The sequence below is a fragment of the Lutzomyia longipalpis genome, chromosome 4, assembly GCF_024334085.1.
Source record: "Lutzomyia longipalpis isolate SR_M1_2022 chromosome 4, ASM2433408v1".
NCBI lineage: Eukaryota > Metazoa > Arthropoda > Insecta > Diptera > Psychodidae > Lutzomyia > Lutzomyia longipalpis.
The window spans coordinates 16624411-16643774 of NC_074710.1; the positions used below are offsets into that span (position 1 = coordinate 16624411).

At 36.0% G+C, this 19364-nt stretch overlaps 3 protein-coding genes across 4 annotated transcripts in view; 2 read left to right on the forward strand and 1 right to left on the reverse strand.

Moving 5' to 3' along the window:
- The window catches only part of LOC129795284 (toll-like receptor Tollo), a 650843-nt gene that overhangs the window by 264715 nt on the left and 366764 nt on the right, over window positions 1–19364 (forward strand). The window lies entirely within an intron of this gene.
- On the forward strand, window positions 231–830 carry LOC129794572 (peritrophin-1-like). The gene is made up of 2 exons (XM_055835327.1): window positions 231–482; window positions 570–830. The coding sequence occupies exons 1-2, from the start codon at window positions 231–233 to the stop codon at window positions 828–830; spliced, it is 513 nt and encodes a 170-aa protein (XP_055691302.1).
- LOC129795280 (tuberin) lies at window positions 570–19343 on the reverse strand. Of its 2 annotated transcripts, none has more exons than XM_055836365.1 (10): window positions 19024–19343; window positions 15756–17206; window positions 13857–14558; window positions 12407–12728; window positions 11594–12335; window positions 8124–8913; window positions 6430–7360; window positions 4575–5197; window positions 3199–3300; window positions 570–2921 (listed from the first exon to the last, which is right to left on the reverse strand). In XM_055836365.1, the coding sequence occupies exons 1-10, from the start codon at window positions 19085–19087 to the stop codon at window positions 2787–2789; spliced, it is 5862 nt and encodes a 1953-aa protein (XP_055692340.1). In that variant the 5' UTR covers window positions 19088–19343; the 3' UTR covers window positions 570–2786. The 2 variants fall into 2 exon arrangements, with proteins under 2 accessions (XP_055692340.1, XP_055692341.1); XM_055836366.1 differs by having other exon boundaries at window positions 11624–12335; window positions 19024–19339.

Genomic DNA, 19364 nt, shown 5'->3' on the forward strand with positions numbered 1-19364 from the left:
AAAATTGATTAGGAAAATACTTCCAACACACGCAATCTTTGCTATCTTATCGCGCAAAAAAAACTACAAAAAAATCATGTTGTTGCTGCTGCTCCTCCCAAAGAGGCAACAAACCACCAGCAACACCCACATGATGTTATAAAAGCTCCGTGTAGGTGAAGATTCACTTCAAAGTGCCTTTTTTTCGTGCAAGAAGTGAACCTTCTCCATACCCCCCAAGTGTTGCAATCATGAAGTGGTTGATTCTTAGTTTGAGTTTTGTGGCTTTGGCAGCGGCACAGGATTGGCAGATTCTGCCAAATTGCGAAGGGAAGGATTGGCAGTACTTCCCGGATCCCGTTAGCAATTGCCGCAGTTACTTCCGCTGCGAATACGGGCGTCCTGTGCGCCATGACTGTGACCATGGGTTGCTCTTTGACACCAACACCATGTCATGCAACTGGCAACAAGCTGTTCACTGCACTCCTCCGCCCAATTATCCTGTAAGTCCTATTTTTCCTTCGTTGCAAAAAAATCATTTTCTTTTTACAAAAAAATCGTTATTTTCGTATTTTTTTGATGTTGAACAGCAACAACCTCCAGCACAGCAGCCACCGCATCATCAGCAACCACCTGTGCAGCATCCAATGGGTTGGTGCCCCCCACATGAGGATCCCCAATTCCCCACACACCTGGCAGACGCCCACGACTGCACAAAGTTCTTCAAGTGCCTCAATGGGCGCCCCATTCCGCAGAATTGCCCCTCAGGTACACACTGGAATGATTCCAAGAAGTACTGCGATTACCCCGGTGTAGCCCAGTGCTGGAAGCGCATGAAGACCATCCGCTAGAGATGCTTCCTCCTCCTCGTTGAATTTTTGTGAATTTTTTTAAAGAGTCTTTTACTGATTTTAAATAAAATTTATTAACTCTGAAAATTTATTCTTCTTTTCTTTTAATTCTCAATTTAACTGCAAAACTGACAAATGCGGACAGAATGGAGAGGTAGCACCTTGGTAGACCAACATTAGCGTCAGTTAACTTTAACGGAAATTATTTGAAATTAAAAAATGTACAGATATTCGGAATTTTGAAAGAAATATTCGGAGTATTTGTAAAAAAAAATCAAATTGAGTTCCTTTGAAGAAACAAATAATTTCCGGTCTTTATTATGGGAGAATGGGGCAAAAAAGTCATTCAAGTGTTTGTAAAAGACACAAAAGAATTTCTATTAGATCAGGAATTTTTTGCACTTTTGATTGCATTTTTTAGGTTCGAATACAACATTTTTTAATATTCTCTACAACAATTTCTGCATTTTAACCCTTTAAGGTTTTTTGGGTCATACTGTTGGGTGAAAAATATTACGCACCTGCAGATATACTCAGCGTTAGTAATGGTCCCACAGCTTTAAGGGAGTAAGCGTCGTCTCTTTGTCCGGCAGCAAATATCCCACCTGCAGATATACTCAGCGTTAGTAATGAATGCTCCGGATTGGAGGCCCAAAAAAAATTTTTTTCTTCCGGCCTCGTGGGGAATTTCACTGCGCCACAATAAGCACGAATTTTCACGTATTGAGCACTTTGATTGAATATTTGCCACTTCTACAATCAATGGCACACGTGTGGCAAGGAAATACTTAAGCAATTTTAGCAGCGGACTGTATAAAATGTAAAATTAAATGTAAATTTGCACAAACAACGTTTTTATTCTTTCACAACAATTTTGAAACTCCTTTATTCCCTCTCATTCCGCCACGTCATCCCAAACTTTTTTATAGCAAAAAAGTTTGGGAGTCGTGCGCCGATATTTGTCATGCGGCGTGAACACATACGCTTACCCAAACGTGAAACATTTTATTTTTTCAATTATTTATTAATGTAATTGTTTTTCCATGTTACAAATGCATCAAATTCACGCACAAAGGGTCAAAGAAGACGTTCTGAGTGAAAAAAGTCCTCTAAAAAAATTCATAGAATAAAAATCGCGATAAAAGAGCGCATGTTTCAATGTTTTTATGTTTCACGTTGGACGTTAAAGGGTTAATCAACTTTGAGTCATAATTCGTCGTTTTTTGTGAATTTTTACGTCAAGTTCTAACCTCAAACTTTGTCCTCAGTTTTCTCTCAAAAAGAAAAGATATTATAGATTTTCTTTTGATTAGAATTCTTTAGAATTCATCACAATAAATTAGATTCTATAACGCTATAAAATTGGCAGCGAATACCAGTTTTGTCCTTCAAGTGTTAAATCAATTTTGAGAGACTCAAGAAGTCCTCAAAGCCCCATCTTTTTTTTTTAATTTTTGAAGCTCAAAGTTTCAATAATTTTAAAGAATTTTACCTCTCTGTCAAGAGTCTTCTCCTTCCTCATCTCATTCATCATCAAATCATCTGCTGTAAAAGCTACAGAACCTTTAAAAGAAAATTACTCATCAACCCCCCTTTCCTATAATCCCCTCCAATGGAATAAACTGCCACAAAACGATGCAATTTCAAACACAAATAATTTTTTTTCTTCATTCATTTATTTTGCTTTTTCTATCTTTCATTTGTTGCTTCCTCCACATTATTTTGTCCATTGCAGACCAATTACATCAAATTAGCAATAATAATAAATGTTCTCCTTCTTCTACATTATAATCAACACACAAAGCATTTTTTTCCTTCCGCGGCCACCACTTTATCAAATTAAAAATCGCAAATCAACAATCTAAAGCAATGTCGGCTAAACAAGATAGATGTGGGGACAAGTTGTTGTTGTTGTGTGAGGGGAATTTATGGGGGCAGCGTGGTGCGGAAATAAATTTAGAGCGAGTACATTGTGAAATCATCCAAATGGGACTTCTTCGATGATGCACCATCTTGGTCCATTGAGCCACCTGATTGACTCCCACCTGAGCCTTCATTTGACGTTGATTTTGATTTTGATTCATTTAACAGCTGAAAAGAACGAATTATTCATTTTTTTTTAATTGATTCCTTGAAAAATTCGAATTTTTGTAAATTAAAATTTGAAATTATAAATTCAGATTCACAAGAAAAATAAAAGGCAATAAAATTTCTGAAATTTTCAGTAGAAAACCCTTGGAAATTTTGAATTTATTTTATGAAATTTTCAAACCATTTTGGAAGAAAACAATGAGAAAGGGCTCATGAATTAATAAATTCTTCACGTAAAAATAAAGAATTCAAAGAAATTAAATAAAATAAAACTTACCTTAGCCCTGAGGCGCTTGATCTTTCGCAATCTCTCGAGCCAATTGGATGCGTAGGGGCCTTGTCCTTTATTCTTCAAGCTCTTTGACACAAGGGATGCCAACTGTTTGAAAGAAATGAAAATTCTTCTGTTAGTTTCTCTTAAAAAAATGATTTTAAAGTTATTTTCTGATTTAGTCAATTTTTCACTAATTTTTCGTCAACTTCTCAATTTTTTTTTAAATTTTATATCCTCTCAATCTTTCACTAATTTTTCCTTCATTTTCTTTCAATTCTTCATTCTAAGGTTCCTTAACTCCTGGTCAATTTTTCACCAATTATCCCTCAATTTCTTGCCAATTTTTTCTCAATTCTTTACTAACTACTTTATCAAAATTTTTCTCATTTTTTGCCTCAATTTTTTCTCAATTTTTCAGTTTTTTTTTTTTCAATTATTTGACAGATCCTCAATTTTTCAGTAATATTTCCTTCAATTTTTCACCAATTTCATTGAAAAACTCTTCTCAATTTTATCTGAAATATTCTTGAAATTTTACTGAATTATTCATTAATTCACTCAATTTTCCCTCAATTCTTTGCCAATTTTTCACCAATTGTTCCTCAGTTTTTCCTCAATTTATCACTATTCATTTTTTTAATTTACCCCAAATTTTTTTTCTCAATAACTATAAAGTTCCTCTCAATTTTTCCCCAATTTATTCCCAATTTCCACTCAAATTTTCATTATTTTATCACAAATTCTTATCTCAATTTTTCCCTAATTTTAACTCCATTTTTCCTCAATTTCCTCTCAATTTACCAACAAATGTTTCACCAAATGTCTCATAATTTTTCAAAAATCTTTCTTTAATTCCTCTATAAATATTATCAAATTTTTCCTCTTTTTAATTTCCATCAATTTCTTAATTTTTCATCAATTCTCTGCGAGTTTTTCACCAATTGTCCTTTTATTTTTCACAAATCTTTCCAGAAGTCCCCACTATTTATTTTTATTCAATTTTCCGTCAAATTCCCCTCAATTTTCTCTCTCAATTCTTTGCCAATTGTTCACCAATTGTGCCTTAATTTTTCATAAATCTTTCCTCAAATTCTCACTACCTTATAATTTTTTTTATTTTCCCTCAATTTCCCCTCAAATTTTCATTATTTTATAATCAATTTTTGTCTCAATCTTTTCCTAATCATTACTCAATTTTCTCTCAATTTCCACTCTATTTTCTCTCAATTTCCTCTCAATTTCTACTCAATTTTCTCTCAATTTCCACTCCATTTTCCCTCAATTCCCACTCAAATTTCTCTCAATTTCCACTCAATTTTCTCTCAATTTTTCACCAAACATATACAGAATAATAAAAATAATAAGAAAAAGAGACTTACATTGGCATGAAGAGCCAGCTGCCGTGCAAGAAGTGGCGCACTGGTGTCACTGACAATTTTCGGCTCACTGTACGCCACGTAGTCCTTCACGTCATCCTTCGCACGCACGTAGACGCGACAACTGTTGAGCTCAAGTGGCTCAACGATGACACTGGCGTAGTTATATTGGCACTTGATGGTATTGAGGTTGTACTCTTCGCCACTCTCATTGTAGACAATTGAGACGAAATCATTGCCAATGTGCTTCTTCTTCTCCGTACAATTCGGATCTTGCTCCTTGTTCGGCATGAGCGTGGCCACGTGGTAGACCACCTGAACAATGTCATCCTGCCAGATGTACGTGAACTGCCCGTCCGCCATGTCCAGATCAATGTACAAATTGTGCTCTTTGGCATCCTTTATCGAAACAAGAGTGCCCAAATTCCGCAAGAATTCAGCATAGCGGAAGGAGCCAAAACGATTCTTCAGGATTTCAGTCTCATTGTTGCACTGTCCCCCACCCACGTACAGCACCCCAATTTTATGCGTCTCAAAGGGGGGAATTAAATCAAGCAGCGTGATTGCCTTTGCATTTGCAGCATCTACCAAAAGGGGCTTCTCAGTCACATTCAGCTGCAGTTGTCCTGCAAATTTTTTTGCATTTATTTGACTTTAATTTCTTTGAATTTGCTAGACGTTAAACAGAATCAATAATTTGGTACAAATTGCTGACAGAATAATTAATTTTACTGACCAAAAATATTTAATTAAATTGTGGTATACCAACTAATTAATTGCTGCCGGAATAATAACATTGAAATTAAAACAAAAAAAAAATTGAAAAATTAAACTCTCCAATGAAAGAAAAAGAATAATTTGCTGACAGAATACCTTTTTGCTTACAGAATAAATAAAAATTGTTTTGAGTAAAATACATTTCTAAATTAAATAATTCCTTCTGAATTTTTTTAAATGAATATTTTTTTTTATTTTGACACCTGAAAATATTTGCTGATAGAATCAATATTTTCCTTCTTTAAAACAAGTATTATTTCCTTGTAGAATAAAGAGTTTTTGATGGAATAAAAATAGTTTGAAAACGAAACAATTTTGACAGTAGATACAGTTGACAGAATAAATATTTTTTAAACGGAATATTAACTTCTGTTTATAAAATAAGTATATTTAAACGGAATTCTTTTTCTGCTCACAGAATAAATATTTTTGAACGAATCATTTATTTCTGCTGACAGAATAAATATTTTTTAATTTGAGTATTTATTTCTGCTGACAGAATAATAATTTTTTAGACAAAATAAGTATTTTGTGAACAGAATAGGTATTTTTTAACGAATATTTTGATTTTTGCTGCCAAAAAAGTTTAAACTGAATATTCTTTTCAGCTGATAGAATAAATATTTTTTAAAGGGAATATTCATTTCTTCTGACAGAAAAAAATACTTTTCGAACAGAATTTTCATTTCTGCTGACAGAATAAATATTCTTAAATTGAATATTTCTCTGCTTACAGAATAAATATTTTTTAAAAGGAATATTCATTGCTTCTGACAAAAAAAATATTTTTCGAACAAAACATTCATTTCTTCAGACAGAATAAATATTTTTGAACAGAATATCCATTTCTGCTTACAGAATAAATATTTTTAAACGGAATATTCATTTCTTCTGACAAAAAAAATATTTTTCGAACAAAACATTCATTTCTTCAGACAGAATAAATATTTTTGAACAGAATATCAATTTCTGCTTACAGAATAAATATTTTTAAACGGAATATTCATTTCAGCTCACAGAATAACATTGTTCTAAGTATTTAAATGAAACAAAAATCATTTTGAAAAACAAACAGACTTACCTGTGTAGTAGAACTGAAGAAGTACAAAGCTGGGATTAATTCCCGATCGATTGACGGACGTGGGTACATCGCGTCGTGGTAGTGAAGATGTCGTGGCTGTTGTCGTACCACCTCTGAGAGTATGTTTGAATGCATCACGCGTGTAGTGCTCCCGAGCGACGGAAATGGTCTTGGATCTACCGCGTGGCAGATCCCCAGCTGTTGGGTCACCAAAATACCCCCCACCACCGCCGCCGGTAGATCCAAACGGACCCATGGACGTTCCGGCAATCTTATTGGCTGCATTCCGTGCCAGGAGTCTCGGTGACAGCGGTGCCGGTGACTGTGGTGGCTTTGCCGTGACCTTTTGCCCATCAATTGGCAACTTCAGGTTCATTGTGCCCGGATCAATTTTCGGCTGAAGCGCCTCATCGGCTGAATGTTGCTTCCGTGGTGTTGCCGCACCAGATGAAGCTGCTGCCTCCGCAGGAAGTGTTGTCGTGCCCGGAGCTGCTTCCGGAAGGGAACCAGTCGACGTGAGATGGCCCGGAGTGAGTGTTGCATTCTTCGCACGTGTAACTTCAATCATTAGACTTCCCCCCTCTTGTGTTGTCACTGAACCCACCACACTTGGTGGCGTTGAACCAGCCATCTCTTCTGGGATTGCTTCACAACTCACACGCATATCCTTCCCATAGGCACTCTTCTTCTTCTGCTGACTACTCTCAACACTTGTCTGCTGTTGCTGCGTTGGCGCATCATGATCTTCATGATCTCCTTTGTCGTTGTTGCTCTGTGCAGCAGCGACTGCAGCAGCAGCAGAAGCTGAAGAATTTACACCACTATTCGCGGCATTCTTTTGCCCACCCAAAAAGGGATTGCGCCAATTTGAACTCATTTCGGGGCTTGAATTAACCCTTCGCACCGGATTGCGGGATCGTGAATCATTGTCCTGCATTTGAGAGACATTTGAGGATTACTTTTCAGCGTTGAAAGACTTTGTTTAATTTTCGTAAAATTGGAAGTTTTCCTGATTAAAAAAAAAACGTGAAATTCAGGGCCGGAACTTTGATGTTCCGTTTCAGAAATTTCATGATTTGATCAATCAGAATTTTATTAAATCCTTTTCAAATCAAGAAAAGTTATATTTCTTGATCAAAGAAAAAAGTCTTAATTATTGATAAGAAAATTTAAATTTTTATTCAGAAGCTTGAGATTCATGATCCATAAATTCGAAGTCCAGCTCTAGAATTCAAATTGCAAAAGAAGAAGTTCTCCAAAATTGAAATATCATTCAAGATCTTAAAAAAATCTTCTAGATCTCAAGTCTTACGTAAAATTAAATTTAAAAAATCAGATTTAGATACTTAAAAGTCAGGTTCAGAAATTCGAAGTCCAGCTCTAGATTTTTTTTCAGATATTTCATAAAAATTCAAAATTCCTTTGAAATTCTAAAAAAAAATTTTAAACTCAAATTTTCATTAAAAATCAAATGAAAATTCAGACCCAAATACTTCAATTTTTGGCCCAGAAAGATTTGATCCGAAAAATTAAACAAAGTTTCAATTCTTGCAGAGAACAATAAAATTCTTGTTCAGAAATTGTAAATTTTGATTCAGAAACTTAGAATTTAGTTCCTAAACCTTGATGTCCAGCTCCAGATTTTTTTTTATAAAGTCCACAAAAGTTAAAAAATAAATAAAAAGAAAACTAACCTGGAAAGCCACATCATCGGCATCGGGATCGTGATCACTGAAACTCCCGGATTCATTGACCTTCTGCAATTGCTTGGGAATATCAATGGGACCCGTTGTTGCCGTCAAACTGCTCTGTTGCACTGCCTTCTCATCCTGCGGTAGGGATTGTTGCGATTGAAGTGTTTCCTGCTCATCCATTCGACGCTTCCCAATTTCTGCCATTTTTGGATGTTGCACCCGTTCCGGTGCTGCTGCTGCTGCTGCTGCAACACCATCCGGATGAATTTGCGGCGATGACGTGGTGCTACTTTGCATAAAATCATTCCCCATAACGCCACCCCCAATGGACGGCATAAACAGGCACGTGAGATCATGAAGGGGCAACTCATTGGCATAGGAATCAGCTCCAATTTGATTCTGAATCCTCATTACCCACGTTGTACATCCCGTGGGGCGTCTCACGCAAACTTCTGCCCACCCCGTGCAGAGGCAGGCGCACGTCTGTCGTGGCCGATCAACGCTCGACTGTGGCGTTGACAGCTGCGGAATTGAAATGCCCGACGATGAGATAGAAATGGGATTTTCGAGTTTATTCAACGAAGACGATCCCGCGGGGCCATCTGAGGACTCCGTATCGGGATTACTGCCACGCCGTGAGAGTGCCTCCAAGCTTCCTGAGTAGCTGCTGTAGCGCCCATCGGAGGAGCTCTGACGGAAGAATTTTTGCGGTTGTTGTGCCGAGAAGGGCGTTGCAGCGGATGATGAGGATGTTGACGATGTAAAGTCACAGCTCTCAGACTCTTGGGCACTGTGGATCGATCAAGGGTGGAAGGGTGGCAAGAAAAGAAAATTAAAGAATCCACCATTAGATTGCTTTTTGAGTTTAGGGGAATTTTGGGAGTTTATTTGTTAGAAAGACAAAGAAGAGGGGCGGATGCAAAATGTTAAAATTCTCGAGCTGGAGGTTTTGTTAAATGGCAAGCAAGGGGTGGATTTTAAAGGGTTAATATTCAGAAGATTTCTTAACGTGAGATCACATAGATTATTTTCAAAAAATTCTCCCAGGAATTTCAAGAAATTTTCCTAAAGAGATCGCAAAAAATAAGAGATTCTCTTCAAAAAAAATAGCAGGAAGTTTTTTTTTAAGGAGATCGCAGGAATTCTCTTAAGAAGATCGCAGGAATTCTCTTAAGGAGATCGCAATAAAATCTCTTTTTTTTATTTTGTTACGGGTTCCATCCTATAAGATGATTTCCCCGAAAATCTCTTATGATCTCAAGAATTTTGATTAGAAAACTCCAAGAAATTCTGTGAAGAAGATCGCAAAAAATTGTTTAAAAGATCACAAAATGTTTATTAACAAGATCGCAAAAATATTGTTGAAAAGATCGCAAAAAAATCTTTTAAGATCCCAATAAATTATCTTAAAAAAATCGCAAGAGTTTTATAGAAAAAGTCACGAAAATTGTGTGAATTTTTACAAAGCCTTGAACCAAAGATCGTGCAAATATTTTGCAACAGTTTGAGATCTAAGATTATACAAAATTTATTCTGAGATCGCATAGATTTTTGTAAGGAATTTGCCTTTGATATTAGGATTTTTTTTGGCAAAGTTTTTGCCCAAGATCGCAAGATCTTTACCAAGATTATTTCCAAGAATTCTTTAATTCAAAATTTTGATTAATTCTTGAAGGAATTCTGCATCAAATTTCAAGGACTTTTTCAAAGATTTTTGACTAAAAAATTATGAGAATATTCTAATAAGAATTACTTGAATTTGTAAAAAGATTCTTTTAAGAATCGTTTGGCTAAGAGTTGGCCAAAAACATTTCGTTATGAAGATCACGTAATTTCTTGCAAAGACTTAAGCCAAAATTCGTTGGGATTATTTAAAATAGAATTTTGTCTGCAGTCATGAAGATTCTTGTAAGAACTTTTGGCAGCGATCGCAAAAGTTTTTACAAGAATTTAAATCTTTAATTTCATGAGATTTTGCAAGGAAATATGTAAGCCTTGTGATTTTTAAGTTTCTTTCAATAAAATTCAATGAACGCAAGGATTTTAACAGGGTTTTTAACCTTTGATCGTAAGGATTCTTAAAAGAATTTTAACCAGCAATTTCTGAAGTTCTTTATACGGATTTTTTGTTGTCTTCGTAAAGATTTCCGTGATAGAGATCGCAAATATTTATTTAAAAACAAATTTCATCCTGCGATCGCAAAGATTTTTACAAAGATTCAGAACAGCGATCATTTAGTTTCTTCGATCTCTGCGATTCTTTGAAGCAATTTTTAACCTTTGATCGTAAGGATTTTTAAAAGAACTTTTTACCATAGATCGCATGAGTTTTTACAAAGATTCTGATCATTAATCATGAGGTTTCTTGCAAGAAATTTTGACCTGCGATCACAGCAGTTTTTACGATGATCACGATCCGCGATCTTAAAGATTTTTTACAAAGATTTAGACCTATTTTTTCAAGGACTTTTCGCCAACGATCGCATAAGTTCGCATCAGCTAGAATTTAATCAACGATCGTATGAATTATTATGAGAACTTTGACCTCCGATCGCAGCAGTTATTTTTTTTTACAAAGATTCAGATCATCGATCATTTAGGTTTCTTGCAAGAAATTTCAATCTGTGATCACAATGATTTTTTTCAGGGAATTTTCACCTGTGATCGCATGAGTTATTACAAGGATTTTAACAAGCGATCGCAAAGATTCTACCAAGAGTTTTCTTTCTCCTTCTGATCATTACAATCTTTGTTAAATATCCTAATTTGCGATCGCAAAAATCAATCCTAAAAAAATTCTTTAAAACTCTTGTTTTTCGATCTTTCAATAATTTCAAATAGAGGTCGAAAATTAATAGTAAATCGGTTTTTACGTCGAACTTAAAATTTTAAGTCGGACTTATAATTTTTATTTTCCAATGAAATTCGCTAATTCACTAAAAAGTTTTTTTTTAATCTGATCTAAAAAAGTGACATAAAATTTTAAGCTCGACGTAAAAACTGACTTAAAAATAGACTTAAAATTTTAATATAGACTTAAAAAACTGGCTTAAAATCGACTTAAAATTAAAAAAAAAAAAGAATTAGAAACTGACCTAAAATTTTAAGTTCGACTTAATAAACTGACTTGAAATTTAAGGCTTGACTTAAAAAACTGGCTTAAAATCGACTTAAAATTTTAAAACAGATTCAGAAACCGACCTAAAATTTCAAGACAGCCTTAAAGTTTTAATCTGGACTTTAATAATTGACTGAAAACCGACTTAAATTTTTGAAACAGACTTAGAAACTGACCTAAAATTTTAAGTTCGACTTAAAAAATTGAAGAATAATTGTGCTTTCAAGGTGCATTAAAAACATCAGGATCGTGCGCATTAAAAATCACACAGAAAAAAATGATCAAAAAGACACAAAAGGATTAATATTTAGCATGAAATAAAAAACACAAAAAAAAAGAAATTGTGGCACACCTGCTGTGCTGAAGACTGGCTTTTGTATACCTTTTATTGGTCTGCAGATCAGCTGCACTGTCACGCAGCTCTTGTGACACACTCGTTGCCTCTGAGCGCAATTGGGCTGTATTCCTGCACGCTAAATTGCATCTGTCGCACAACCCATTGCGTATGGGGCTTGTGCTGCATGCACTCGTTGTGATTGTTATGAGATGATGCCCAATGAGCCATGTTGCCGTTTGCCCGCCCGTTAGGAGGAATTCCGCCGAGGGCATCCGCTTGGGCATGACGGAGCACGAGGAGTACGCGTAGTGAGCCATAAAGTCACTACAAGTCTCCGCTAATTCCATATGAAACTGATAGGGGGCCTCCAACGGGAGCGCGTTGTTGTTGCCGTAATTCAGCGGCTTTATATCCACATTCCCACGCCTCTGCTGACGTGACCCTTGCTCCGTGAGACTGGAGCTGCGTTTCCTATTCGACGAATCCTCATTCACCGGCACAATGTCCTTCTTTGCCTTGAATTCCTGGCAGGACATCTGAATTTGGGATTCCAACCCGGTGAGGACGTAACTCACAAAGGCATTCCGCCAGCAAAGGCGACACTTCAGGAACCACGCCGCGATCACGTGATACGCCAATGAGACAACATAGTGATCATACCGATCGGGATTTGTGTACGGCAGGGCAATGGCAAAGAAGCACATGTACTGTCGTTGGACAAAATTTGTAAAACGATGATTTGGCAAACGACTCAGTGCTACAAAAACAACAAAAAAATCCTCAAAATCTCCTTCTTTTTTTTTTTAAAGAAAATTCTTCTTTTCTTACTCGAAAGAAACTCCAAAACGGTTATAGAAACGGTCGTTGTGTGTGAAATTTTGCTAATTTCAAGCAAAACTTCCGGAACGTACTTTATGAACGTATCCGGAATCTCCAGAGTCATCAAGATCAACGCATGAACACTGACACGCGGATCACGTAGGAAGAGCCCGAGTTTGAGCACCTCAATTATGCTCTTTTGCGTCAAACTATCGAGATGTTGATGGTACGTGATGAGTGCCGAAATTGCCGGAAGGATCATAAGGCGAAATTCAGAGATTGATGGCTTTCCCACCGATGACACGAACCCCTCAAGATTCGGTCTAAAGAACTGTGTGTAGAAAAATAAACATATTTTGAGTCTAATTTTCTACGCCTCACTCTTCTGTGTAATTTTAATTATAAATTACTTCAAACTAATGCTTTAGTATGAGAAAGCGTCTGCAGCAATCAATTCATTTTTATACACTCTGGTGTAAAAAAAATATCACAGAAGGTATTATTTTACAATTACTCAGCTAGCAAGATTTAATAATTTTCTACGCCTCATTATTTTCTGTAATTTCAATTAAATTACTTTTGATGACTAATCTTTCGCTATGAAAATGCGTCTGCAATTAATTCATTTTTATACACTCTCGTGTAAAAAAAATATCCATATAGGGTATTTTTACAGTTACCCAGCTGGCAAGATTTAATAAAAAAAAATTTACGAATTATATATTTAATATCTAACAATTTTCTAAGCCTCACCCTTCTCTCTAATTTCATTGAATATTCGCTATAAGAACACTTCTAAAGACATTTAGATCATTTTATACGCTCTGGCGTAAAAAATATCACAAAATGTATTTTTTTACAGTAACCCGGCTGGCAAGATTTAATAATTATTTAACAGATCCCGACTGGCAAAAATAAGTAATTTCATGACTATTTTTTTGACTTATCAGCTGGAAAAGATTTTAAAATGGTTTTGGCAGTTACCCGGCTGGCAAATAAATTAACAGCATATCGGTATTTTTTTACGTTTGTAAACGTTTTTAACGTTTAAACGTTTTTTTTTACGTTTTTTAGAAAGTTTTTATTTTTAATTATTTTTTACAATTCCCAGCTGGCCAAGAATGAAATTTTTCTATTTCATTTTTAGAAGCTTTCAAGCTGAGAAAGTAATTAATTTTTCTTATATTTTTTTTACACTTCATTACTGACAAATTACTGACAAAAAAAAATTTGAGATTTTTTACAGTTACCCGGCTGGCCATGAATAGAAACCTTCGGTTCATTTTATTTTTTCATTTCTCAGTAGGTAAAAAATAAACCCTTTTTACTTATTTTTGTGACAGCTACCCGACTGGCAAATATTAAATTACTTCAATATTTTATTCCTATTTATTCCGTAAGTGGAAAAATAGTGAATTAAATGATAAAAAAAAATTCAAAATAATCATTTAAAACTCACCAATTTGTTGAGACTCCTTGCGAGTGAATCCACATCATTGCCCACAATTAGTGCCTTATTTTGCAGTATATTTGGCAGTTCTTTGAGCACTAACTGCACAACCGCCCAATCTCTTTCCGTATCGAGACACTTGACGATGGCTTTGCAACCACGTCGTATGGAGATGGCGGTAAAGTCCCCCTTGCTACTTGTCACCGTAACATCGGGTTGTTGTTGCCCCAACTGCTGCTGCTGCTGCTGTTGCTGCAGCATTGGGATCTGCATTGGTTGCTTGGCGTCAATCACCAAGTAGTGACTGAATCGCAATGCCCCATTCGCATTGGCATCCGGATAGCCAAGTTGGAACGTCCCATTGCACCGTGCATCGAGCATCCAACGGAAAATGAGCATTCGCACCACATTCACCGACTCAAACACGTGCAATTTGTCGTAGTGCGCCTCCAGGTGACCCACAAGAAGGTAGAAAATACGAATTGTATGCAACGATGGGAGACGATACAACTTCACGAGGAACGTCCGAATGAGACCCTCAACGAGAACAATGAGATCCTGAATGTCCGCCTCGCACAGCCTCACAACTGGATCGTGCACCTCAAACGGACGATTCAGCAACTTCTCCACAATATCCAACAACTCGAGGAATCTCTTGCTGTCACAGTGGAGGATTAGCTCAATGAGAAGCCTCGCAGCGGCTGTTCTCACCTGATTTTTTTTTCGTTTTGTTTCCAGAGAAAAATTAAAGGAAAATATTTGTAATTTTTGTGGGAAGATTCTTTCATTTATTTATGGTTTGAACTTGATTTTAGAACAGAAAAACATGCAAAAGCTGGCAGGAGGCAACAGAGAACTTTAGTTAGGAACTAAATTTTAAGCAACAGCGTTAGGAAACATCCAAAAACATCACAGAACATTCATAAACTTCAGTTAGCATCCAAAATTTCACTGATAGCATCAGAAAACTTCAGTTAGCATCCAAAGTTTCACTGATAGCATCCAAAATTTCACTGATAGCATCAAAAAACTTCGGTTAGCATCCAAAATTTCATTGTTAGCATCAGAAAACATCGGTTAGCATCCAAAATTTCACTGATAGCATCCAAAATTTCAGTGATAGCATTAGAAAACTTCGGTTAGCATTCAGAATTTCACTGATAATGATAACATCAGAAAACTTCGGTTAACATTCAAAATTTCACTGAAAGCATCAGAAAACTTCGGTTAGCATCCAAAATTTCACTGATAGCATTCAAAATTTCACTGATGGCATCGGAAAACTTCAGTTAGCATCCAAAATTTCACTGATAGCATCTAGAATTTCACTGATAGCATCAGAAAACTTCGGTTAGCATTCAAAATTTCACTGATAGCATCCAAAATTTCACTGGTAGCATTAGAAAACTTCGGTTAGAATCTAAAATTTCAGTAATAGCATCCAAAATTTCACTGATAGCATCAGAAAACTTCGGTTAGCATCCAAAATTTCACTGATAGCATCAGAAAACTTCGGTTAGCATCCAAAATTTCACTGATAGCATCAGAAAACTTCGGTTAGCTTCCATAATTTCACTGATAGCATCCAAAATTTCACTGATAGCATCTGAAAACTTCGGTTAGCATCCAAAATTTCACTGATAGCATCAGAAAACTTCGGTTAGCATCCAAAATTTCACTGATAGCATCAGAAAACTTCGGTTAACTTCCAAAATTTCACTGATAGCATCAGAAAACATCGGTTAGCATCCTAAATTTCACTGATTGCATCAGAAAATTTCGGTTAGCATCCATAATTTCACTGATTGCATCAGAAAACTACACAAAGAGACATAAAAAATGGCCAAAAACCCAACAAAACATCCACAAAACCACAAAAAAAACAACAAAATAAAGAAGACAACTCACCACAAGATCTGCTTCTTGGTGAATGTTACTAAAGTAGGGCATAACGATGCGTTCGAGAATCTCCTCTTCATACGCCGCCCTGTTGATGTCCATAATTTGAATGAGGGAAACAATTGCCTTGACGCGAATATTCGTCTTGCGGCTTTGCTTGAAGAAGCGCTCCATGAATTCATTGAGTGCCTGTAGCCATTTAGGGCGTGATGCGGAGATCTTATTTGCCCGGTATTCAATGAGATTGAATACGGATGCTTCGGGACGATCATTGGCCACCTTCTCGATGAGATTGTAAATCATTTCGGCATTTGCACTAATCTCATGGCGACGTAGCTTCACCTCCACATCATCAAGGGTCTCATGGAAGGTGGTGCGGACTTTGTTGTTGTGAATGATGCCACTTTTGTCGTAGAATGCCATATTGTCGGCAAGTGCCTCCATTATGTGGCAAAGTGTGTCCCAGGTGGGTTCTGTGAGTTCGGGCCCTTTGAGTTGGATGAGTCGTTGAATGCTGAGAGCAACTTCGTGACTCACAACAAAGTGCCGACAGCGCAAGACGCGGAGGAAGGAGAGGAGAACAGCTGATGGGGAGCATCGAAGGGCAGGAACTTTGGTGCCCCACAGACCCATATTTGTGTGAACAACTGCCCCACAGAGGAGCGCTACGTCATCATACACGGAGGGATCACTGAGGTAGCCACACATTGTGCACAGTGACGCGTAACCGAGATCCGTGCCCAGAAGATTCCGCATAATCTTCCAGGAAGTCTGACAGAAGGCTTCCCGGTTGACTGTCTTGCACAGAGCCACAATGAACAAGCTCAGCGTCTCAATGGGAAAGATTGCATAGCTCATGATTGTCTCCAGCACCGTGAGGCACTGCAGCACCGTCGCTGTATCCTCCAGCGTACAACTGAGGAAGCACGTCTGCCGCACAATCCCAATGGTGACCTCCTTGTCCAAATACGCCGCATTGTACTTAATTATATTAATCAAAATCTCCAAATAAGTCTCCATGAGCTGCGCATCGAGTATTGCCTGACACCACTGCACCATAAAGGCCCCAATTTCATCCTCAAAAAACGAAATATCCTTCCCATCGTCCGTCAGGGCCCGCAGCAACTCTAACCTGTGCCCAATGTCCTCCGCAACGCTGTGATTTTGTATCACGCGGAAGAACTTCTCGCGCATTAGATTAAGATTGGGGAATTGCGTCGTGATGAGCTTCCGGTAGAACGTAAAAGCGGTTTGACGCAATTCCGGCGGACGACTCGCCACAATCAAGTCATTTGTGAGATGCCACAACTTCTGCAGCGATCCCTCCTCCACTTTACCCTTTCGCAGATCCTCCCCCAATTCCCGCAGGATCTTGCAGCGTTGATTAACCGGCGTCTCAGGGCGGAGTTCCCGCTCAATTTCCGGTGTCAACGTAAAGTCAACGGGCTGCTGAAGGCCACCTACACGCACACCCAAACCCGCCAAAGGTTAAATGTTAGACCTTTGAAAATTTCATTCCTTTCAAAGGCTTCAAATCTTAGGCTGTTCAATGTTTCGTGAAAATTTCAATAATGTTTTTATTTATATTTTTTGTTTATTTTCTTAACAATTTCTTGTCAAAAATGATTAAAAATGTCTTTAAAAAAATTAAAAAAAAAAAAAAACAAAAATTGTCGAAGTTTGATCAAAAAAAAAAAAAGAAAAATGTCAGAACTTCAAAAACAATTTTCCATATTTAAGATTTATTTCTTTTAAATCTTTTTTCTAGTCTTACAAGACAGTTAATAAGATTTATGCAATTCTATGAAAAATCTTATAGGATTTTGACAGTTTTTTGTTATTTCTTTTATTCTTTCTGATTGTCTTCCGGATTACAATTTTTGATTTCTTATTTTCTTAAAAAAAATTTTTTTTTAAAAATCATCGTTGAATAATTTTAAATATTTTTATAGAGGAAAACTTTCAAATAAAAACAAGAAAAATACAAATTTTCCTGTTTTTCGGACGTTGTCAGGTAAGCGCCGAATAAGGATTTAAGGATTTTGACAGTCTTTCTTTTTTTTTCAATCGTGTTATTAAAGAAAAATTATTTTTCTAAGCAGAACTCTTTAAAAAAAACCTTTCTGACACTTTTGAGATTAGAAAATGATTTATTTTTCTTTTATGGAACGACAAAAGAATAATTTAAGAGCATCAACTGTGAAAATCTTGCAAATACTGTCAAATTCTAAGAAAATAACAGATTTTTGACAGAATCAACCTATAAAAATTGAGATTTTCGTAGAAAAGAAAAGTAAAATTGTATTACTTTCAGGAATTTATTGAATAAGATATGAAAAAAAGGTTTGAAAAGTACATAAGAGGGTTAGAATTAAGAATTCCAGTCATCTTTCTTAGAAAACATAAAAATAGACGACTTGAAAAGGCAAAAAAGATGACTTAAAAGCAATTTAAAAAAGAATTCCTTTTTTATTTAAAATTTGAACAAGAATTTTATTGCTTCTGATCTCTTTTTAATGTTTCATTGACAAAAAAAATCATTTCAGACACTTAAGAAGCATTTCAATATGTCTTTTAATTCTTTGTTTTTTTTATTTAATTATTGAAAATGGCTATAATTTAATTCTTTATTAAAGAAAATCTTTTAGGTCTTTAATTAAATATGAAAGACCGGAAAGACCATATTTTATTTTAATTCCTTTTGTTAGTACTTGAAGCCTTTTTATGAGTCTTTTTTTTTTAACCTTTTCAAGGTTTTATTTCTCAATAAATTGAATGAATTCATAGGAATTAAAGTGATTTTGCATTTGAATCAAACGTAGAATCGGAATGAATGGAAATTGATTTTCAATTTTCACTTTTTATTATTCTCGTGAACTTTATAGCCTCAAAAAATACAAAAGCAATCATTTTCTCACAAAATCTTCAATTTTTCCCTTAACTGTGGTTCTTAAAATGTAATTTTCCTTCTAACTAACCATTGTTATTCAATTTTAACCTCAAAATTGTAAGAAAAATGAGTAAAAAACTTAATAAAAAAAAATTACAAAAATTTTATAAATCATAAAATTCCTTTAAAAGTTTTCTTTTTCATAAAAACACCAAGAAAATCAAAATTTCAAAGAAAAACAATAATTTAAGATAAATTTCCAAAATTACACAATTATCTGAAATTTTCAATCCCTTGCAAAACTTCATGAAACATTGACCCCCCAAATTGCATGAAGCTCTTGAAAAAGTTCAAGGATTTGGCTGCCCGGCCTGCGCCAGTTCCTACCTCCGGGTGTTTTGGAGCTCTTGAAGAACTGCTTCAGCTTCTGCATTGTATTCTCCTTCGACATCTTCGCGGCCGTCCTGACCAAAGCGGGTGGTTCAACAAAGACAAACAAAATGCCTCCCTCTCGTCACTTTTTACTTGCACTTTTCACCACTTTTCCCCACAATTTCACCGGATTTTTCACACTGAACACCTCTCATGCACACCTGGGAATGTTTTCTCGAGCTTTTTTTGTACGAAAAGTTTGTATAAAAAGGGATTTTTTGGCAAATTCTGCAGCAACACAAACCACCGTTGTGGGGCAAAAAAAGTGACGTCAAAAAAACTCGCATTTGACAATC